This window comes from Macaca mulatta, chromosome 10, assembly GCF_049350105.2.
Source record: "Macaca mulatta isolate MMU2019108-1 chromosome 10, T2T-MMU8v2.0, whole genome shotgun sequence".
Lineage (NCBI taxonomy): Eukaryota > Metazoa > Chordata > Mammalia > Primates > Cercopithecidae > Macaca > Macaca mulatta.
In genome coordinates, this window is record NC_133415.1 from 84,709,715 (window position 1) to 84,733,880 (window position 24,166).

The 24,166-nt window shown below is 45.2% G+C and overlaps 1 protein-coding gene across 1 annotated transcript in view; it reads left to right on the top strand.

Moving 5' to 3' along the window:
* TTLL9 (tubulin tyrosine ligase like 9) overlaps nt 1–24,166 on the top strand; it is a 63,581-nt gene that overhangs the window by 4,818 nt on the left and 34,597 nt on the right. The window contains exons 2-5 of the mRNA XM_077951419.1: nt 2,902–2,945; nt 12,501–12,593; nt 21,244–21,355; nt 22,387–22,572. Coding sequence (XP_077807545.1) covers nt 2,902–2,945; nt 12,501–12,593; nt 21,244–21,355; nt 22,387–22,572 — 435 coding nt within the window. The remainder of the gene's footprint in view (nt 1–2,901; nt 2,946–12,500; nt 12,594–21,243; nt 21,356–22,386; nt 22,573–24,166) is intronic.

Sequence of the window (24,166 nt, forward strand, 5' to 3'; positions counted from 1 at the left end):
ACTGCAACCTTTGCCTCCTGGGTTCTCCTGCTTCAGCCTCCTGATTAGCTGGGATTATAGGTGTGCACCACCATCCTGGCTAATTTTTGTAATTTTTAGTAGAGATGGAGTTTCACCATGTTGGCCAGGCTGGTCTTGAACTCCTGATCTCAAATGATCTGCCTGCCTCGGCCTCCCAAAGTGCTGGGATTACAGGCGTGAGCCACTGTGCCTGGTCCCTGTCTTACAGTTAATGAGATCAGAAGTCTGAAAGGGTTCTCGCTGGGCTAAAATCAAGGTGTTAGCAGGGCTGCCTTCATATCTGGAGGCTCTAGGAGAGAAGCCCTGTTTTTTGCCTTTTCTAGTTTCTGGAGACTGTCTCATGGTCCTCTTTCATGTTCAAAGTCAGTTCTCACAGTGTGTGACTGCCACTCTGACATTGACTCTGCCTTCTTCCACATTTAAGGATCCTTACATTGGGCCCACACAGAAAATACAAAATAATCTTTCTATTTTAAGGTTCTTTGATTAACAACCTTAATTCCATCTGCAATTTTAAATTCCCCTTGCCATATAATGTAACACATTGATAGGTTCTAGGGATTAGGACACAGACATCTTTGGAGATGGCCTTTTTCTGCTTGTTACAATTTACTATCATCAGGTAGAAAATGAAATTTGAAAATACTGTATCCAATAGCATCATAAAATTAAAAACCTAAGAATAAATTTAATTAAAAATGTACAAGGCTGCTATACTGAAAACTAGAAAATAGTGTAGAAAAAATTTTTTAAAACATTTAAATTAATGGAGAGACCATATTACTCATGGGTTGGAAGGCTCAGTACCTTATAATGTCACTTCCTGAAAATATCTGTAGATTCAATGCAATCCCAGTCAAAATCTCAACATGTTTTTTCGTAGAAATTGGCAAGCCAATTCTGAAATTTATGTTGAAGTACAAAGGACCCCTAATTGCAAAGACAATCCTGAAATCAGAATTTACTCTACCTGACTTCAGGATTTACTAGAAAGCTACAGCAGTAATTAAGCCAATGTGATAGTGACATAAGGATAGACAAGTAAATAGAATAAAACACAGTCTCGAGATAGATCCACATACACATGGTCAATTGAATTGTGACAGACGTGCCAATGCAATTCAATGAGGAGAGGAAAATTTTTTTAACTAAAGGCTCTGGAGCAACTGGATAAACATATGGAAAATGGAATTGAAAGCATGAGAGAGGATTAAAGATAAAATACAAAAAGACGAGGACAGCTTGACTAGTGTTGGGGGAGTTGGAAGGGCTTGAATGGAAGAATGAAAGAAGATTTCACTGTGTTTCAGTGGGGCTTGCTTCTGCCAGTTTTATAAAGCAGTATCCTCCACCCCTCTCCGCCGCTCTTTGAGGGGTAGGCTGGTGTGCTAAGCAGAATTCTAAGATGGGCCCCAAGATTCCCACCCCCTGGCGTACATGCCTTGTACAATTATCTCTCCTTGAGCATGGAGGAGTCTGTGAATTTGATGGTATGGTTACTATGGTGATTACCTTCCATTACTTAGGACTCCATCATAGGTGACTTGGAGAGGGGAGGATTGGAAGTCAGAGGGACGTGCTCCACGTGGCCTGGAGGAAAACAAACGTGCATGTTGTGAAGTGCCTATGGGGGCCACACTGCAGCTGCAGGCAGCCTCTAGGAGCTGAGAGCAGTCCCCAGCAGACAGCTAGCAAGTAAACAGGGACCTCCATCCTACAACCCCTGGCAACTGAATTCTGCCAACAACCTGAATGAGCTTGGAAGGGGACCCCAAGCCCCAGATGAGAGCCATAACCCCAGCCATCACCTTGACTGTGGCCTTGTGAGAGCTGAGCTGATGATGCAGCTAAGCCATGCCCACGCTCCTGGCCTATGGAAACTGAGATAATGGATTCCCATCATTTTAAGCCACTGATTTTGTAATAATTTGTTACCCAGCAATAGAAAATGAATGCAGATGGCAGGTCTGTCCCAGCTGCAAATGTCATCCTGCACAGGACCAATTTCGATTTCTCTCGTCATACGTGCCTTAGGGATTGGTCTTCCCAGGACAGAGGGCCAAGCTGTTTTGGACGTGGTTGAAGTGAAATAATACCCACCACCCACTGAGGATTTGAAAGGTCCATTTGGGGTGAAAGGAATTGACATTGCTCTGAGTCTTTAACCTAGCCTCTTCTGGGATCAATTTAATCAAACATTCCAAGTTAAGAGTAGGAAGTCCAGATCGGCTGGGTGTGGTGGCTCACACCTGTAATTCCAGCACTTTGGGAGGCCGAGGCGGGCAGATCACCTGAGGTCAGGAGTTCCAGACAAGCCTGGCCAACATGGTGAAACCCTGTCTCTACTAAAAACACAAAAATTGGCTGGGTGTGGTGGTGGGCACCTTTAATTCCAGCTACTAGGGAGGCTGAGAATCACTTGAACCCGGGAGGTGGAAGATGCAGTGAGCTGAGATTGCGCCACTGCACTCCAGCCTGGGCGACAGAGCAAGACTCCATCTCAAAAAAACACAAGGAAAAAAAAAGTTCAGATCCTTCTCACACAGTGTATTGAGCTGAGCTTTCAAAACTGGGGTTCAGGGCTGACCTTTGGAGTACTGAAAATCAGGCATTTGCTATACTGGTCGTATCTGTGGAGCAAACCTGCAGTAAGGTGGTACCTTGGATACTTGGGAGTTCATTCATAGCAGATAAATTCTGGTCCATTTGCTGGGGACATGGTGGCCAGTGGGAACTTGATCAGACTGGACCTTCATGTCTCAGAACCTAAGCATTATTGAGTCTGATGGTTTCGGCATTTTCATATGTGCAGTAAGTTAACCTGGGAAAGCAGGGCAGATATACAAAACCAGTTACAGCCTTTTCCTTTCCTCATTGCAGAACCAAAATTACAAGGGCCATGGATTGTCAAAGGGAAAAGAGCGGTGAGTGGTCCCATCCAATCCAACAATCACAGACAACCAACCTCCCTCCCTCCCTCGCCTTTTCAATCCCTCTCTCACTTTTCTACTTCAACAATTATAATGAAAATGATAGTAGAAGTAGTAAAGCTAAACCATTATTGAGCACTTACCATGTGCCAGGCTCTGGGCCTGTCACTTTACCTGTATTGGCTCATTGAATCCTGACCCCAACCATTTGAAGTAGATACTACTATTGTGCCCATTTTACAGATGGAGAAACTGAAGCTCAAAAAGGCTAAGTGACTTGCTCAAGATCACATGATCAGTTAGGGGCAGAGCTTGTTGGACTCCAGGGCCCACTATCTAACTTTGGTCTCTCCTGCCTCCTTCAACAACCCTGTGATGACTTGATGACTTGCATGTCAGCTGTCCTCTGATCTGCTTCACTCTGCATCGACAACCTGGATGCCAAACCCAGCACCCCTTTGGATCTCCTAAAGAGAATCCACTTGCACAAAGCAGGAGTGAACAATGTAGACTTTATTGAAGATTTTTGTGGGGAGTTAGAGGAGGTAGTTTACATAGCAAATGTTTTGATAATCTATTCTCTGGCTCATTAGATATTTCTCTCTCTCTCTCTCTGTCTTTCTCTCCTTTTCTTTTCTGTTCTTTTCCTTTGAGTTTCGCTCTTGTTACCCAGACTGGAGGGCAATGGCATGATCTCAGCTCACGGCAAACTCTGCCTCCTGGATTCAAGTGATTCTCCTGCCTCAGCCTCCCGAGTAGCTGGGATTACAGGCATGCGCCACCATGCCCAGCTAATTTTGTATTTTTAGTAGAGACAGGGTTTCACCATGTTGGTCAGGCTGGTCTTGAACTCCCGACCTCAGGTGATCCACCTGCCTCGGCCTCCCAAAGTGCTGGGATTACAGGCGTGAGCCACCGTGCCCAGCCAGATATTTCTGTTCTTTCTAAAGTCCCTCCTGGCTATACCACCACTGAGGAGGGCATGTGTGATTTGGGATGCTTCTCTCATGCAGCGCCCATCTTCTTTGCCTTCTTTCTCTCCATACTGACTATCCCACCAACTTCAAATCTCTCACTCTCTTATGCAGGGCAACTCAGCAATGTTCCGGATCCTGGCCCTAAACATACATGCCTGCCTGCCTGCCTTCCTTCCTTCCTTCCTTCCTTCCTTCCTTCCTTCCTTCCTTCCTTCCTTCCTTCCTTCCTTCCTTCTTTCCTTCCTCAAAAGACCAAAACTGTCCCAGGAACTTACCCTTTCTAGCAGTCTTATGTTTCTATCTTATTGACTAGAATTGTGTAACGTGGCCACCCCAACTGCATGGGTAGCTAGGAATACAAGTTATGTTAAGTGTCATTGTACTGTTATTACTATTCTGCACCCTGCTTTTGTCACACAAAATATGTTTCATGTTTATCCACGTTGGCACATGTAGCTCTGAATGCATTGTAACTGCTACCTCTGTTTCATTGTGTATCACACGTTATTTACCCATCTTCCTGTCGAAAAACACTTATGAAGTACTGGTTTCAGCAGAAACTGACCCTGGGGGAAGGATGTGAGAGCAAATGGTTTATTTGGAAGGTAATTCCAGTGAGCACTGACAGGGAAGTGGGGAAGTAAGACAGCTGAGGAGGGAAACCAGTAAAAGGTGCATCATCGACAGGTAATTGCTGTGAGCAAGTGGGCTCAATCCCCCCAGGGAATTCCTGGGAGAACGTAGAATGCACTGCAGACTCATCCTAAGTGAGAGATGAGAGACTTAGCGGATTTATCCACCAACTCCAGTCGTCACTGCTTGTATGCTGCTGGCAGAGGGGCAGTTCACTCTGGTGCTTCCAATCTGCTCCACATGCTGGCTGAGCAGACTCCGGGGGCCAGGGAAAACCCTCAGGTAGCATCGAAGGTGCTGGCAGTGGGAAGCTCTTTGATTTGCACGCACAGGAGTGGTGAATGCCAAAGGGATATGGGTAGACCACCAACAGTGTGTGCCACAGGTTATTTCTGTAACAATATTAACAATTACAGACAAGTATCTTTGCACATGTGTTTCCTGGTAGAAATGCAGAGTACAAACCCAGGGTATAGAGCTAGGATAGGTTGCTGAGTTTAGGGTACGTGCATATTCGATTTTACTGACAACTGCCCAGTGGCCCTCCAAAGTGCGTTCTACCAGCAGAGGAGGAGTTTCCATTTTATCCCATTGTTGCCAAAACTTGGACCTTTAGATTTTTGCCAGTCTGATGTGTGTGACATAGTCCTTGATTGTTGTAATATGCCGAATTGCTCTCCAAAGATGTGTCCAATGTGCACCCCATCAGCATTGTAAAATAATTGTCATTTCTCCACATTCTTGCGAACATTTGATATTTGCCTGATTTTTAATATTTTCTGCAACCTGATGGATTTTGAAATTGTATCTCTTTGTCGTTTTGGGTCTATTGCATATATTTTTAGTAGTCCATGTTGTCTCCTCTATTGACTTTTAGCGAAACCTCCTAATTTTATCTTTTTTTTTGTCATATTATTTGTAGAGATGAGGTCTTACTATGTTGCTCAGCCTGGTCTCAAATTCCGGGGCTGAAGTGATCCTGCCTTGGCTTCTCAAAGTGCTGGGATTACGGGCATGAGCCACCGTGCCCGGCCTATTTGATCTTTTAAATGGTTACTTTAGAGCAGCAGTTCTAAAAGTTTAAGCTCAGGGTGGGTCCCTTTACAACTTAAAAATTATTGTGAAACGAATTAACTTTTGTATATGTGGCATACATCTAACAATGTGTACCATATAAGAAATTTAAGCTGATAAATTTTAATTTATTTTATTATTTTGTTTTATTTTTGAGACAGAATCTCACTCTGTCACCCAGGCTGGAGTACAGTGGTGCGATCTTGGCTCACTGCAATCTCCGTCTCCCCAGGTTCAAGCAATTGTCCTGCCTCAGTCTCCCTAGTAGCTGGGATTACAGGCATGCACCACCACATCCAGCTAATTTTTGTAATTTTTAGTATAGATGGGGTTTCACCATGTTGGCCAGGCTGGTCTCGAACCCCTGACCTCAGATGATCCACCCACCTTGGCCTCCCAAAATGTTGGGATTACAGGCATGAGCCACCATGCCTGGCCTAAGCTGATAAATTTTAAAAATACTTATTCATTCATTTAAAAATCAATAAAATACTCATTACATAGTAGCATAAACTTTTTTTTTTTTTTTTTTTTTGGAGACAGGGTTTTACCCTGTCACCCAGGCTGGAGTGCAGTGGTGTGATCTCAGCTCACTGTAACCTCTGTCTCCCGGGTTCAAGCGATTCTCGTGCCTCAGTCTCCCAAGTAGCTGGGATTACAGGCTACCACGCCCGGCTAATTTTTGTATTTTTAGTAGAGACGGGGTTTCACCATGTTGGCCAGGCTGGTTTCGAACTCCTGACCTCGAGTGATCCGCCTGCTTCGTCCTCCCAAAGTGCTGGGTTTACAGGTGTGAGCCACTGTGTTCGGCCCAACATTTTTAGGAGTTATAGTTATATTTCCCCACCAAAATGTACTGAGGTGAGTAGTAGTCATTTTACATTTTTGTGAATCTCTTTAATGTTTGGCTTATTGGAAAACATTTGACTTTCCAGATCTTCTGTGCTCAATCTGTTAATATAGATTGTTTTGGTCGAAGGACAGGAAGAAAATCCAGCCTCACAAAGGTATTTGGAAAAGGGAAGACTTTGTGTACCCCTGAAAGAGAGTTGGGGACCCTGAGGAATATTTGAGACCACACTTCACAACCTATGGCTCTAGGGGATTACAATATGCATCCTTACCTTATCACCTTCAAGTCTACCTTGAAGCATAATTACACCACTTCAGGTACAACTAAGAACCCTACAGCAACACACTTCTGTTTGCTCCCCTCTGGTCCTTTGTGCTGCTATTTTTGTCATATATGTACTTGTAAATATGTTACAAACCCTTCATTACATTCTCACTATATTTGCTTTAAATAGCTACTTGTATTTTTTTTTTTTAATTAAGACATGGAAGAAGTTATTCCATATTTACTCCACTCATCTTTCCTTCTGAATTTCCATCTGGTATAATTTTCCTTCAGCCTGAGGAACGTTCTTTAGTGTTTCTTATAGTGTGGATCTGTTGGCAATAAATTCTCTCAGCTTTTATTTATTTGAAAATGTCTTTATTTCACTGTCATTTTTTAAGTAAAGTTTTACTGGATATAGAATTCTAGGTTGATCTTTTTTTCTTTAAGCACTTGAAAGATGATATTCTTTTGTCTTTTCAGGCTTATGTTGTTTCTGATGTGAGGTCAGCTGTTCTTTTTTTTTTTTTCGGTGGGGGGACAGAGTCTCGCTCTGTCGCCCAGGCTGGAGTGCAGTGGGGTGATCTCAGCTTACTGCAACTTTCACCTCCCAGGTTCGAGGGATTCTCCTGCCTCAGCCTCCGAGTAGCTGGGATTACAGGTACCTGCCACTACGCCCAGCTAATTTTTGTATTTTTAGTAGAGACGGGTTTCTCCATGTTGGTTAGGCTGGTCTCGAACTCCTGACCTCAGGTGATCAACCTGCCTTGGCCTTCCAAAGTGCTGGGATTACAGGCGGGAGCCACTGTGCCCGGCCAGAGTCAGCTGTTCTTGTCTTCCACTCCCACTCTCCACCCCTCCCCCCCACCCCCCTATGCAATGTGTCTTTTTTCTCAGGCTGTTTTTTTTTTTTTTTTTTTTTTTTTGAGACTGTTCTGTTTTTCAGCAATTTGGCTATGGCTTACCTGGGTGTAGTTTATGTTGCGTCTATCTTGCTTGGGGTTAATTGAGCATCTTGGATCTGTGAGTTGATAATTTAATCAAATTTGGAAAACTTTTTAGCCACCATTTCTTCAAAAAATATTTTCTGTCCTATCTCTTCTTCCTCTCTTTCTTGAACTTCAATTACATGTATGTTAGACTGCTTGATATTATCTCACAAGTCGCTGAGGTTCTGTTCATGTAAAAATTTTTTCTCTAATTCAGTTTGAACAATTTCAGTTGTACTGTTATAAAATGTATGGTTTTTCCTTCTCAATGCCCAGTCTCTTGTTAAGCACATCCATTGAACTTTTAATTTCAGATATTATATTTTTCCCTTCTAGAATTTCCATTTGGTTCTTTTTTTTTTTTTTTTTTTTTTGACAGTTTCTTACTCTGTCACACAGGCTGGAGTGCAGTGGTGCGATCATGGCTCACTGCAGCTTTAACTTCATGGGCTCAAGTGATCCTCCCACCTCAGCTCCCCAGGTAGCTGGGACTACAGGCACGTGCCACCATGCCTGGCTAATTTTAAAACTTTGTGTAGAAATGGGGTCTTACAGTGTTGCACAGGCTGGTCTTGAACTCCTGGGTGATCTTCCCACCTCAGCCTCCCAAAGTGTTGGGATTACAGGTGTGAGCCACTTGGCCATTTGGTCCTTTTCTGCAATAACTCATCTATTCACACATTGTATCCATCTTTTCCCATAAATCCTTTAACATATTTATAAAGATTTTTAAATTCCTTCTCTAATGATTCTGATAACTGAGTCATTTATGGGTTTATTTCAATTGGCTATTTTTCCTCTTGATTATGTATTACATTTTCCTACTTTGCTATTGCATGTGTTATATTTTTAGAACTGCACTCTGGATCTTGTGTATGAAAAGCAATTATATATAATAAATTTTAGTCTATATATACACACACATACATACACACACTTTATAGAGTATGTAAGCTCCTTCCTCTGTCTAGCGGTTAGGGTTAGGGGCTGATCTTTCAGATTCCTCCTAAAGCTGAATTGAACATGGATTGGGCTGCAGCTTTAATTAAATTGTGTGCACTCCAGTCCAGTCTCCTTCACTGCCATTTTGAGCTTGTTAGTGTTTGAACTAGGTGGGGCTGCAGTGCCCATTATTGTTTAATTTATTTTTATTTTTAGAGACAATGTCTCACTATGTTGCCCAGGCTAGTCTCCAACTCCAGTTTTTCATCTGTCAACATAAAAAAATAGAGACAAATCTCCAAGTAAAAAGGTTTTATTTGGGAATAATATACAAGAAGTAGAACTGCAATCTAGGATGTCCATATAGACTAGGATGGCCCCCAGCATGTCTGAGAACAAAGGAAAAGATTAGGGTTCTCCTGGGGAAAGAGGAGATTTACATAAGTTGTTTCAAAAGAAAGTTCATTGGTGCTAGCAGGGTTTTTTATGAGAGCTGGCGAGTTCAGTAGCAGATTGGTGAGTGTCAGTAGTTGCTAGGTAGGACTTGGAGTCTTGGAGTTCTTGTTAGGCCCTTGCAGTTTTGGATTGGGCCTGAGAAACAGTGTCAGGCTAGTATTCTTCTGTTAGCTGCTAGCTGCCCTTGTGCTGTTAGCAGTACTTGTGTCTCATGTGGTAAGCTGTGGTTTGGAAAATGTTCTTGTGATGGTTCTTATTATCTGGCAACTCATACATGAGAATCCTCCCTTCATGACCTTCCCTGGCTCTGTTTCTTTACTTTTTTACTTTTTATTTTTTGAGATGGAGTCTCACTCTGTCACCCAGGCTGGATGCAGTGGTGGGATCTCGGCTGACTGCAACCTCTGCCTCCCAAGTTCATGAGATTCTCCTGCCTCAGCCTTCCAAGTAGCTGGGACTACAGGTGTGCACCCCCATGCCCGGCTAAGAGCATGGGGCGGAGGCTGGAGAGCAGTGGCGTGATCTCGGCTCACTGCAGCCTCTGCCTCCCAGGTTCCAACGATTCTCCTGCCTCAGCCTCCTGGGTAGCTGGGATTACAGGCACATGCCACCATACCTGGCTAGAAGCTGGGAAAGGCAAGGAAACAAATTCTCCCATAGAGCCTCCAAAAGGAATGAAGCTCTGCCAACCCATTTCAGTCCCTCTGACTTCTGGGACAGTAAGGTTATTCATGTATTTATTTATGTATTTATGTATTTATTTATTTATTTATTGAGACAGGGTCTCACTCTCTTGCCCAGGCTGGAGTGCAGTGGCACAGTCTCAGCACACTGCAACTTCCACCTCCCGGGTTCAAGTGATTCTCCTGCTTCAGTCTCCCTAGTAGCTGGAATTACAGGCGCCAGCCACTACACCCAGCTAATGTTTGTATTTTTAGTAGGGACAGGGTTTCACCATGTTGGCCAGGTTGGTCTGGGACTCCTGACCTCAGGTGATCCGCCTATCTCGGCCTCCAAGAGTGCTATGATTACAGGCAGGAGCCACTGCGCCCAGCCTAATTTTTTTGTGTTTTTAGTAGAGACGGGATTTCACCAGGTTGGTCAGGCTGGTCTCCAACACCTGACCTTAAATGATCAAATGATCCACCCGCCTCGGCCTCCCAAAGGGCTGGGATTATAGGCGTGAGCCACCTCGCCGGGCCCCCGGCCCTATTTTGCCAGGGTCTGACATAAGTGACTCCATTTTGAATCTAACAACTTTCACATACCACTAATTATAATGTTAGCTCGAGTTTTTTTAGATGCTTTTATCAAGTTGACGAAGTTCCTCTCAGAGTTTTTAAATGAATGAGTGTTTAATTTTTGTCAAATGCCTTTTCTGCATCAATTGATATGATCATGTGATTTCTCCTTTTTAGTATGTTAATGACTGTTTTTTTTTTTTTTGAGACAGTCTCTGTCGCCCACACTGGAGTGCAGTGGCGCTATCTCAGCTCACTGCAACCTCTGCCTCCCCAATTCAAGCGGTTCTTCTGCCTCAGCCTCCCGAGTAGCTGGGACTACAGGTGCCCACCACCACACCTGACTAATTTTTGTATTTTTAGTAGAGATGGGATTTCACCATGTTGGCCATTCTGGTCTTGAACTCCTGACCTCAAGTAATCTTCCTGCCTCAGCCTCCCAAAGGGTTGGGATTATAGGCATGAGACACCATGCCTGGCTCATTGATTAATTTTTGAATATTGAACCAGCCTTGCCTGCTGGAATAAACTCTGCTTGGTTATGGTGTATAATCATTTTTATATATTGCTGAAATCTATTTGATTGCATTCTGTTAAGGATTTTTCCATCTATATTCATAAGGGATATTGGTCTGTGGTTTACTTCTTGTGTACTGTCTTTGGTTTTGATATCAGGTTAATACTAACTTGGCAAAATTGAATTTGGAAATTCTCCCTCTTCTTCTATTTTCTGGAAGAGATTGTGTAGGATTGGTGTTAATCCTTCTTCAAATATTTGGGGAAATTCTACAGTGAAACCATCTGAGCCTGGAGATTTCTTTTTTGGGAGGTTTTGAATTATGAATTCAATTTCCTTAATAGCTATAGAGCTATTCAAATTACCTATTTCATATTGGATGAGTTGTAGTAATTGTGCTTTTTGAGGAATTGGTCCATTTCATCTAAGCTGTCAAATGTAGGTGTGTAGAGCATTTCCTCATTGTGGCTGTGATACCTGCGGGCTCCATAGCAGGAGCCTCTGTTTCGGTCCTCTTATTGGGTAGCTGGGTCTTTCTTTTGTCAGTCTTACTGACAAATAGGCTTGTCGATTTTATGGATCTTTCCAGAGAACTTGCCTTTTATTTTACCGTTTGGCTATACTGTTTTTCTGTTTTCGATTGTATTGATTTCCAGCTCTCCTCTAGGCCCTCTTTAACATCACCCCAGAGTGGGAGGGCACCTCATTACTGCCAGGTCGGGGAGGAAGTCCAGGCTCCACACGTGGTCTCCACTGCTCAGTGGGGGTGGAAGCCTCATTACCGCCTGGCAGAGGTGAAAGCCTGGCTATGTCTGTGGCCTTCTCTGACAGCACCGGGCAGGGGTGTTGGGTGCCCTGCTGCAACCTCAGGGGAAGTCTAGACTCCCTACCCAGCCTTTGCTGGCATCACTGGGAGTGGGCCACAGATGTGTTCTTGGGGATCCAGCTGGAGTAGAGCAGTGATGTCCAAGTCTTCTGCCTGGTTAGGCTGCTCCTTTCTTGGTCCTTTGGCTAGAAACGGGGTGCTTTTGTTGAAGCTTTATCGTCTGTGCCCATTGGCATTTCTGGGTTGGTGGCTTTTCATCTCCATATCTGAACTATATGAGATAAAAAGGAAACTCAGGGAATTCACCACCTTGTAGTTCCCATGGTCCTGAAGTCCTCAGCCAGTCTGCCCTCTTCTCTATCTTTTCGTCTTGTATTTGTTTTATAGATAATATCTTGAGTTTTCAGTTGTATCAGTAGGAGGAATAGGAAAAAGTACATCCGCTTCATCTTCCCAGATGATTGCCAGGAGAGGGCTTTGCAAATACTTATCATTTCACGTAAGGATTAGTCATAGCACATGGAAAGCAACCAGATCATGCCTGGCACGTAGTAGGCTTGGATACAATGATCATTATTTTTCAATGATTCGAAGATGCTATAATTCTCAATTTGATTATGCTAAGTGTTGTCATGCTCTAATGCTAAATTCTAAAATACAGTGTGGAACTTTCCAGGTATGGAACTTGACTTCTCTTCCTCCCACTTTTTTCCTCTCCCTGCGCCACCCTAGGAAAATCATTGATCCTGAGCAAATGTTCATTGCCTTGTCTTGCAGAGAGCAGAGAGCGTCAATCCGGTTCAAGACCACCCTCATGAACACACTCATGGACGTCCTTCGCCACAGGCCAGGATGGGTGGAAGTGAAGGAGTAAGACACTCCCCCCAGCCTTGTCCCTTCTTCCCTTTGTCTCATAGGTCCTTGTCTTCCTTCGGTTTTCTCCTAATTCCCCTGGGTGGCCACTGGGACTTGTCCCAAAGTGGCTGTGATATTTATTTAGCACCCACAATGTGCCAGGCACATTATCGCTATCATCTCTGTCTTATTTAAGCTTTCCAACTAAACTGTAAGATAAGATTATGTTCAGAGTTATGAAACCAATTGCTTAAAGTCACACAGCATTGCAAGCGTCAGAGCAGGATTCAAACCCAGGCGCATTTGTGTCCTACGGCTTTCAGTAGAAACTAGGAATGCAGCTACCACAGACCTGTGGCCTGGATCCTCCTGTGATGGGTCCAGATCAAGGACTGCTCTTCCCTGGCCACTTGCTAATTCTGTGACTTTGGCCTGTAAGCCTGCCTTTCTTCTTTCATGCTGGCCTCTGGGGACACTGATTGAGACAAATCAGCATGTGATGCCTGGCACACAGTAGGTGCTATTAGTTAGGGCTAAGGATTGGATGTATGCAATGGAAACCCAAAGTAAAAGAGGCTTCGACCTGCTAGAAGTTTATCTATCCCATTGAAGTTCATATGTAGGAAGTTCAGAGATGGTAAGGGGGCCCCACAGAAATGTGAGATCCATCTGCTTCTGTCTTTCCACTCTACTATCCCTTAGGTGAAGTCCTTGTTTTTCATAGTCCAAGATGGAGTTCCAGCCTTGCTTTCACATTCCAAACAGCAGGAGGTAGGCAAGAGGCAATAAAAGGCATAAGCCAGGTGCAGTGGCTCACACCTATAATTGCAGCCCTTTGGGAGGCCAAGGCGGGAGGATCGCTTGAGCCCAGGAGTTCAAGACCAGCCTGGGCAACATGGCAAGACCCTGTCTCTACAAAATTTTTTTTAAAAAGTTAGCCAGGCACGGTGGTGTGTGCCTGTAGTCCCAGCTACTTGGGAGGCTGAGGTGGGAAAATTGCTTGAGTCTAGGAGGTCGAGGCTGCAGTGAGCTGTGATCACACCACTGCACTCCAGCCTGGGTGACAGAGTGAGACCCTGTCCCAAAAGAAAAAAAAAAAGAAAGAAAAAAAGAAAAGGCAAGCCCATCCCTTGAAGGACACAACCCAGGAGTCTCTCACAGCTCACTGGCCAGACCTTAACCATGTGGCCACACCCAGCTACAAGGGAATCTGGAAAATGTAGGTTTTTTTTTTTTTGAGACGGAATCTTGCTCTGTTGCCCAGGCTGGAGTGCAGTGGCACAATCTTGGTTCACTGCAAGTTCTATCTCTCAGGTTCACGCCATTCTCCTGCCTCAGCCTCCTGAGTAGCTGGGACTACAGGCGCCCGCCACCACACCCAGCTAATTTTTTGTATTTGTAGTAGAGACAGGGTTTCACCATATTATCCAGGATGGTCTCGATCTCCTGACCTTGTGATCCACCCGCCTGGGCCTCCCAAAGTGCTGGGATTACAGGTGTGAGCCACCACACCCAGCCGAATCTGGAAAATGTAGTTTTTATTCGGGGAAATACAGGCTACATTTTCTCAAGTAAATGCTGAAAATTCTTTTACTGTAGAGAAAGGGGAGAAGGGATAAGAGGGATAGCTGCCCTGCTGTGTGGTGCTCAGGAAATATGTGCTGCTTACCATTAGCTAAGCCTTCTGGACACTCTGTAGCATTTTGCATGCATGATCTTTTAGTCATCCCAACAAATCTTTCAGGTAGATGTTATCATCATCCCCATTTTACTAATGAGAAAACTGGGCACAAAGTAGTGAAAATGCCATGTTTGAGGTCACTCAGCTTGTGAGGGCTTGGGCTGGGATTTGCATCAATACCTACATGTTGGAAGAAAAAATATATAAAATCTTTTTAATTTTGATTAAGTCCAAAAAAAGTATATATATACAATTTCATGTCTTTTAGAATATTCACAAAGTTGTGTAATCATCACCATTTTTTTTTTCCCCACATACCTGCTATGTCAAAACCATGATCTAATTCCAGAACATTTTCATTATCCCAGGAAGAAACCCCATACCCACCAGCAGTCATTCCCATTTCTCCCTCCCTCCAGCCCCTGTCTTGGGCCCTGTCTCTATCTATTCTGGACACATCATATAAGTGGAATTATACAATATGTAAACTTTTGCCTGTCTTCTTTCACTTAACGTAATGTTTTCAAGGCTTATCCATGTAGCAGTATGTATCAGTACTTCATTCCTTTTTTTGTTTCTTGTTTTGTTTTTTTGAGACAGGGTCTCAGCCTGTCACCTAGGCTGGAGTGCAGTGGTGCAGTCATGACTCACTGCAACCTCAACTTCCTGGGCTTGAGTGATTCTCCTGCTTCAGCCTCCTGAGTAGCTGGGACTTCATTCTCTTTTATGACTGAATAGTATTCTACTGTGAAGAAGTACCACATTTATTTATCTATTCATTAATTGATAGATGTTTAGGTTATTTCCACCTTTGGGCTGTTATACATAATGCTGCTGTGAACATTCATGTATGAGTTTGAATGTACATATGTTTTCACTTTTTGTGGGTATATACATAGGAGAGGAGTGACTGGGTGATATGATAACTCTATGTTTAACTTTTTTAGGAACTGCTAGACTGTTTTCTCAAGTGGCTGTGCCATTTTACATTTCCACCAGGAGTGTATGAGGGTGCCGATTTTTCCACATTCTCACCAACTCTTGTTATTATTCATCCATTTATTTATTTATTTATTTATTTATTTATTTATTTATTTAGAGAAAGGGTCTCTCTCTGTCACCTAGGCTGGAGTGCAGTGGTACAATCACAGCCAACTACAACCTTGACCTCCTGGGCTCAAGTGATCCACCCACCTCAGCTTCCTGAGTGGCTGGAACTACAAGCACACACCACCATACCTTGCTAAATGTTTTAAGTTTTTTTTTGTAGAGATGGGGTCTCATTATGTTACCTAGGCTCATCTTGAACTTCTGGACTTGAGTGATCCTCCTGCCTCTGCCTCCCAAAGTGTTGAGATTATAGGTATAAGCTACCGTACCGACCCTCGCGTTTATTATGGCCATCCTAGTGGGTATGAAGTGGTATCATTGTGGTTTTGATTTGCATTTCCCTGATGGCTAACGATTTTTAGCATCTTTTCATGTGCTTATTAGCCATTTATAAATCTTCCTTGAAGAAATATCTATTGCCCATGTTTAAATTTAGTTGTCTCTTTATATTCGAGTTATAAGAATTCTATCTTATAAGGGTATTCTTATATATGATTTGCAAATATTTTCTTCCATTTTGTGAATTATCTTTCCTCTTTCTTTACTGTGTCTTCTGAGGTAAAAACTTTTTCATTTTGATAAAGTCCAATTTAACCTATTTTTTCTTTTGTTCCTTGTGCTTTTGGTATCACATCTAATAAACCATTGTCTAATCCAAGGTCACAAAGATTTACTCCTATGTCTTATTCTAAGAGTTTTATAGTTTTAGCCCTTACATCTAGGTGTTTGATTTAATTTTTTTTTTTTTTTTTTTTTTGAGACGGAGTCTCGCTCTGTCACCCAGGCTGGAGTGCAGTGGCCGGATCTCAGCTCACTGCAAGCTCCGCCTCCCGGGTTCACGCCATTCTCCTGCCTCAGCCTCCCGAGTAGCTGGGACTACAGGCGCCTGCCACCTCGCCCGGCTAAGTTTTTGTATTTTTAGTAGAGACGGGGTTTAGTAGAGCCAGGATGGTCTCGATCTCCTGACCTCGTGATCCGCCCGTCTTGGCCTCCCAAAGTGCTGGGATTACAGGCTTGAGCCACTGCGCCCGGCCTTGATTTAATTTTTTATATGGTGTGAGGTAGGGGTCCAACTTTAATATTTTAAAATACTTACTTTTAAACTTTTTTATTTTGAAATAACTTTAGACCTACAGAAAAGTTTCAAAAATCATACATAGCTTCCTCTTTTAGCAGTTTCACCACCTTTCCCTGTTAGCAGCTTATGTAATCATAGTACATTTGTCAAAGTCAGGATGTTAACACTGATATATTACTGTTAACCAAGCTGCAGACATCATTTGAATTTCACCAGTTTTTTTCCACTAACATCCTTTTTCTGTTCCAGAATCCAATCCAGGATCCCACTTTGCATTTAGTTGACCTTTTTTACCTTAAATATGTTTCAGTTCCTTGGTCTTTGTCTTTCATGCCCTTGACACTTTTGAAGAGTACATTTTGTAGAATGTCCCTTGAATTGGATTTGTCTGATGTTTTCTCATCATGAGGTTATGGATTTTGGCAGGAATATCACAGAAGTGGTGCTGTGCCCTTTCCAGTGGAACTCATCGGGAGTTTGTGATGTCAATGTGTCTTATCACTGGTGACAGTACCTTGATTGACCATTAGATTAAGGTGGTGTCTGCCAGGTTTCTCCAATGTAAATTAACTTTAAAAAAATAATTAATATGTATCTCATGGGCAGATACTCTGAGACTGCAAATATCTTGTTCCCAACAAACTTTCATGCAATTTAGCGTGAAAATTTAGGTTTTAGCATTTTTTGATAATTCTTTTTTTTTTTTTTTTTTTTTTTGAGACAGAGTCTCACTCTGTCACCTAGGCTGGAGTGCAGTGGGACAATCATGGCTCACTGCAGCCTTGACCCTCTGGGCTCAAGTGATCCTGCCACCTCAGCCCCCTGAGTAGTTGGGACTACAGGCCCATGCCACCATTCCTGGCTAATTTTTGTATTTTTTGTGGAGATGAGGTTTAACCATGTTGACCAGGCTGGTCCTGAACTCCTGGGCTCAAGTAATCCCCCTGCCTTGACCTCCCACTGTGCTGGGATTATTGGCGGGAGCCACCGTGCCTGGCCTTTTTTGAGGATTCTTGCCTAAATCTAATATTATTACAATAATTGCAAAATGGTTACTCTCTGTCATTCCTTCTACATGTATTAGGTGGCATTCTTCTGTAGAGAAAGTTTTTCTCTTCCTGCCCCTTATTTAATTATTTAGTATCAGTTTGGCTCATTGCAGTCTATCATCTTGCCTAGAGGTTACCACACCTAGATTTTCCCAATAGGAAACTGAGGCCCAGAGAAGAGGGCAAGGTCACATAAGTGCTACTGCCTGACAAGACGAGAATCAGGGCTCTTGACTCCTGTTCTAGTGCTCCTTGCACTGTGTGACATGACTTGGTAAAAACATCAGGGTGGCAAAAAGGCAGCACTGGGCATCTAGATGAAGCCCCAGCCAGCCAGCCAGGAATCTGCGAGTCTATGGTGTCTGAGGGTTTATAGAACACATGGCCATTTCCTTTTTTTTTTTTTTTTTTTTTTTTTTTTGTGAAATCGAGTCTCACTCTGTCGCCCAGGCTGGAGTGCAGTGGTGCAATCTCGGCTCACTACAACCTCTGCCTCCTGTGTTCAAGCAGTTCTCCTGCCTCAGCCTCCCAAGTAGCTGGGATTACAGGAAACTGCCACCACGCTGGGCTAATTTTTTTAGTTTTTAGCAGAGACGGGGTTTCACCATGTTGGCCAGGCTGGTCTCAAACTCCTGATCTCAGGTGATCCACACTCCTCGGCCTCCCAAAGTGCTAGGATTACAGGCGTAAGCCACCATGCCCAACCAGCCACTTCTCCAGTGGGTTTCCATCAGTTCTTGAAACCGTTCTTGCAAACCACTGTGCCTGGGCACAGCCACAGGGGAGGTTTGGAGAAGGACCAGGCCCCAGATTTTCATGAGTAACTTAGGACAAAATTTGGAAACCATAGATTTCTAGTTCCAGTGTCATTCTGTTACCATGTGCTTCACGTCACCATATCTGTGCACAGTGTGTGCACCGATGTCCATCTCTGGACATCTCTGAGCACAGTGAAAGGCTGGGCCTGTCTGCCTGCTTTAAAGCCCTTCTGCACATGGTGTGACATTCAGGAGAAACACCAAACCAGCAGCCACAAGGAGAAGCAATTTAAATCTTTAGTTCTAGGAAAATTCCAGGCTGGGTGCAATGGCTCACACTTATAATCCTAGCACTTTGGGAGGCCAAGGCGGGCGGATCACCTGAGGTCAGGAGTTCGAGACCAGCCTGACCAACATGGAGACACCCGTCTCTACTAAAAATACAAAATTAGCCAAGCGAGGTAGTGCATGCCTCTAATCTCAGCTACTCTGGAGGCTGAAGGAGGAGAATCATTTGAACCCGGGAGGCAGAGGTTGCAGTGAGTTGAGATCGTGCCATTGCACTCCAGCCTGGGCAACAAGAGCGAAATTTCGTCTCAAGAAAAAGGAAAGAAAATTCCAAAGGGAGCTCCATTTACAACACAAGGCTCAACTGCTTGTTCATTGTTCCAGTTGCTATGGCTGTGTAACAAATCCCAAAATTTAGCTGCTTAGGACAGCATTGCATTAGGCACGGGGCTCCTGTGAGTTAGGGACTCTTACAGGACACAGTGGGACTGGCTTGTCTCTGTGACATCAGCTGGGGGCATCAGCTGGGAAGAGTCCAGATCTGGAGGTCACTTGGTGGCAGGAGTAGTCTGAGGGCATCTGACTCACAAGTGTGGCAGTCGATGCTAGCTGTTTGTGGGGATCTCACTAGGGCAGACAGCTGAAGAAGGTTCTCATGGGTTCTCCTTGTGGCCTCACAGCCCCGCAGCCTCTGGATGAGGGATATAGTGTAGGCATCTTTTGGAACTACAGTCTGCCCCTGCATCCTCCCCATTGGTCCTGTTCAGGGCCTGTTCATTCATCATCCCAAGGTGATGGCGATGTCTCTTCACTTTTCTCCATTTCTGCCTCAAATTTCCTTCAGATGTCCTTTAAAACTCAGTCTACTTGTCTGTATTAGAGAAAAGGGGTGGGGGGAAAGGGAGACAAACCAAACACTTTTTTTTTTTTTTTTGAGATGGGGTCTCACTCTGTCACCCAGGCTCGAGTGCAGTGGCACAATGTTGGCTCACCACAACCTCCAACCCCCTGCTCAAGTGATTCTCCCACCTCAGCCTCCAGAGTAGCTGGGACTACAAGTGCATGCCACCGCTTCTGGCTAATTTCTTGTATTTTTGGTAGAAATGGGATTTTACCATGTTGGCCAGGCTGGTCTCAAACTCCTGAGCTAAAACAATCCATCCACCTTGGCCACCCAAAATGCTGGGATTACAGGTGTGAGCCAGCACGCCCAGCCCCAAACACCTTTTAATAGGAAAATGGATATACTGTGGTATGTTCACCCAATGGAATGGGAAATGGCAATTAGAATGACTGAATTAGACTCCTATGTATCAAAAGGATCGATCTCCAAAACAAAAGTTTGGTGGGAAGAAAGCATGTTGTGAAAAGAAACAGACGGGAGTGGTTCTAACCACAGAGCTTGGACTCTGGAGCCTGAGATCTGAGTTCAAATCCTGCTCTGCCGGTAAGTAATAAGTATTAGTGTTAAGTTTAAAATCATGACAAACAATGCCATGTGCCATGATGCATGGATACACACATATGTACATGATGAAACTATAAAGTCACTGCAGGCCGGGCACGGCGGCTCACACCTGTAATCCCAGCATTTTGGGAGGCCAAGGTGGGTGGATCACCTGAGGTCAGTTCCAGACCAGCCTGGCCAACATGGCGAAACCCTATCTCTACTAAAAATAAAAAATTAGCGGGTTGTGGTGGCACGCACCTGTAGTCCCAGCTACTTGGGAGGCTGAGGCAGGAGAATCGCTTGAACCTGGGAGGCAGAGGTTGCAGTGAACCAAGATCACGCCACTACACTCCAGCCTGGGCAACAAAGTGAGACTCCGTCTCAAAAAAAAAAAAAAAAAAAGCCACTGCATAGAAATGATAACACACCAAACTCAGGCTGATGGTTTCCTTTGCAGCAGGAGAGAAGAAGATAGAATCAGGCAGGGATAGACAGGGGGCTTCAGTTGTATCTGTACTTTTTTACTTAAAAATGATTGTGAACAATCATGGTGGTGTTTTATTTCCTGTGGCATCTTTTCAAGCTCCTCCTCCCAGCACCCTAGCACTGGCACCCAGATTTGGTAGATTGACCCGGTTTCCTCTCCCTGGCATGGTGGTGGAGAATGGGTCAGAATTTGGAGCCGGCAGAGCTGGATGTGGGTCCTGCTGCTGCCATGTCCTCGGTGAGCAAGGTCATCCCGCCTTAGAGCTCTGGGGATAATCCAAGTCACCTTTGAGGGCTGCTCTGAGGATTTGGTGAACAGAGAGTTTTGTGAACTGGGAGGGGCTTGCAGAAGTTAGCTCATTCCACTGCGGGCTGCAGGCGTGGCAACTGGCAAGAACAAGTGAGGCCAAGTGGCTGTCGCACCACAGAGAGTCGTAGGGACTGTGGTCTGGGGAGGGTGTGCCCTGTCTGAAGGGGTGGCCGCTCCTCAGCCCAACTAATAGGTGCCAGGAGGCACTCTGGGTTCAGTGATAGCTCAAGGGAAGCCAGCCACCTGGATTTTTGTGGGAACAGTTCCCTGGTTTTTGCTCTGGTCTAACAAAGAACATTTAGGCCAGTGACACCCACGGCCACTTTCAAGAGACTCCAGAGGGACACATTGCTGCCTACCCTTCCTCAAACCCCCTCGGCAGCACCTCCCTGGGCCCTGCAGTGCCAAGGTCCTCAGATCATGACCTTTATCCCCACCCCCAACCGCAACCCCAGCGAAGGAGAGTGGGATTTCTACTGGTGCGACGTCAGCTGGCTCCGGGAGAACTTCGACCACACCTACATGGACGAACACGTGCGGATCAGTCACTTCCGGAACCACTACGAGGTAAGCTGGGCAGGCAGGAGGGGACCGAGCCAACCAACTCATGTAACTGGGTGTGGCCATGAGCTGGAGCTGGTACAAGGATCAGAACAGAAAAGTATACTGGAAAAGTGTATTAGAATGTGGGATGCAACGCCGGGTGGGGAGTATGAGGGCTAGACCTATGGAGAGCCAAATGGTTTGGGGGTATAGAGATCTAAGGCCTGAGGATTGGAGGTCACAGGTTGGTTGGAGTTTCAGCACCAAGATTTGAGGAGCAAGCTGGTTTGAGGGTGCAGGGTCTGAAGGGAGAGGATGTATGAATGATTATGGTGATTTCAGGGTGGAGGCAAGTTGAGAAGTTTGGGGTCTAAAGATGGGAAGGAGGTCTAGAAGGGACAGGACTGGGGGAGGCTGTGGTGGGAGATTTTTAAAGGTTAGTCTAGCTTAGTGGTTAGAAGCATGAATTTTTTTTTTTTTTTTTTTTGAGATGGAGTCTTGCCCTTGTCACCCAGGCTGGAGTGCAATGGCACGATCTTGGCTCACTGCAACCTCTGCCTCACGGGTTCAAGTGACTCTTCTGCCTCAGCCTCCCGAGTAGCTGAGATTACAGGTGCTTACCACCACGCCTGGCTAATTTTTTATTAGAGATGGGGTTTTGCCATGTTGGCCTGGCTGGTCTCGAACTCCTGACCTTGTGATCCGCCTGCCTCAGCCTCCCAAAGTGCTGGGATTACAGGTGTGAGCCACCGCACTCAGCCAAAAGCATGAATTTTGGAATCAAGACAGGCCTTGGTCAAATCCTGGTCAAATCCATAGCTTCGTTGGATAGCTATGAGCAATTGACTTAATCTCTCTAAGCCCCAGTTTCCTCATCTGTGAAATGGGGATAATTCTTGACTAGCAAGCTCTTTCTGGGTCAAAATTACTCTTACTGTTGCTATTTTGTGGGCCAGAGCATGGAGGCTGCAGGGTGGCTGGTGGATGTGTGTGGCTGGGAGGGGAGCGGGGCTGCGAGCAGGAGCTGATGGCTGCCTGTCCTTCCCGCCACCCAGCTGACCCGGAAGAACTATATGGTAAAGAACCTGAAGCGGTTCCGGAAGCAGCTGGAGCGCGAAGCGGGAAAGCTGGAGGCAGCCAAGTGCGACTTCTTCCCCAAAACCTTTGAGATGCCTTGCGAGTACCATCTTTTTGTGGAGGAGTTTCGCAAAAACCCAGGAATCACCTGGATCATGAAGCCTGTGAGTGCCCAGTGCCCGGGGCTGGTGGGAGGGAACAAGTCCCAGGCACCAGAGCAGGGATCAGGTGCAGACACTGTCTGGGAATGCAGCCTTAGATGCAGTCTGCCTTCCCGAAGGGCCAGCTTTAGCTCCTCTTCTCTGCAGTGTGTGGACCCAGCAGCTATGGCTGCCGGCACACAGTAGGTGCTCAATGAGTGTTTATTGAATGCAGAAGTGATCAAAGCCCTCTTATGTTTCCAGGCCTGAGAATGTTCCAGGCCCCAGGGAGGGAGTGGGAGGGAGGAGGGAGCAGACCTTTCCTGTGGAGCTGAAGACTGATGTTGGCTGATGCAGATTTAGCCAATAACACAGGTGCTTGGAGGGCAACTGACATTGGGCTGACAAAAATAATGGATGCTCCCAACGGGCACGGAGCCAGGGTGTACCTGCCTCCCAGGTTCTTCCCCTGGCCCATCCTGCCTCTCCTGTGTCCAGGGAAGACGGTGAGGAAGGCTGTGGCTGCAGCAGTAGGGATTAGGCTGATGCGCATGGAGTTCTGTGACCCACCGGGGCAGATTCCAGCTCCCAGCATTATCCTCTCAGACAGATGGTAATTTGTGCTAATTGGGAACAGCACTTGCATATTAAATTGATTCCATTCCCAGCCCACAGCCTTTGTTAGCAGCAGACACAACGGCAGCTACAGCTGTAATTAAGAGGAGGCATCTTGGCTCTGTGTGTCTGTGCGTCTGTGTGTGTGTGTCCTGTCTCCCAAATCGTGAGGCACCCTGTCTGGGGAGTGGAGAGTGGGTGCTTCTGTGCTTCTAGTCATTTCTGGCCTGGGTTCTAATTCTGTGTCCACTGCTTACAAGCTATATGACCCTGAGCAGGTCACCCAACCCCTTTAAGTCCCTCTGGGCTCATTTCTTCATCTGTAAAATGGAATTAATGAGTGTGTCTACCTTACAGGGTTGTGAGAGAATTCAGTGAAGTTACACACATTCAACACATGAATTATACAAGTTATATCAAGGGCTTGGCATTAAGTGCCTGATAATTGACCACTGGTATTTCCAAGAGTCCAGGAAACACTGTCTCTTCGCTGTGTCCCTGGGAAAGCACTAGGTCAGTGTTTCTCAAACCCTAGAGTGCCCGTGCAGCATCCAGGGACCTGGTTCAATGCAGAGCCTGATTCACAGGTCTGGGTGGGGCCTGGGAATGTGCATTTCTACCAGCTCCCAGGACCTGCCAGTGCTGCTGGTCTGTGCATACACTTTCAGTATCGAGATTGTGGAGCAGCGGTTCTCAAACTTGAGGATGCAACAGAATCTCCTGAAGAGCTTGTTCAAGCATCCCACCCACCACCCCAGAGTGTCTGATTCAGTCGGCCTGGTGGGGGCCTGAGAATTTGCATTTCTAGCAAGTTCTCAGGTATAGCAGTCAGGGTTCTCCAGAGAAAGGAAAGCGTGTGTGTGTGTGTGTGTGTGTGTGTGTGTGTGTGTAAGGAATTGGCTCATACAATATTGTGAGGGTTGGCAAGTCTGAAATCTGCAGGGCAGGCCAGCAGGGTGGAGCTTCAGGCAGGATTTCTATGTTATAGTTTTGAGGCAGAATT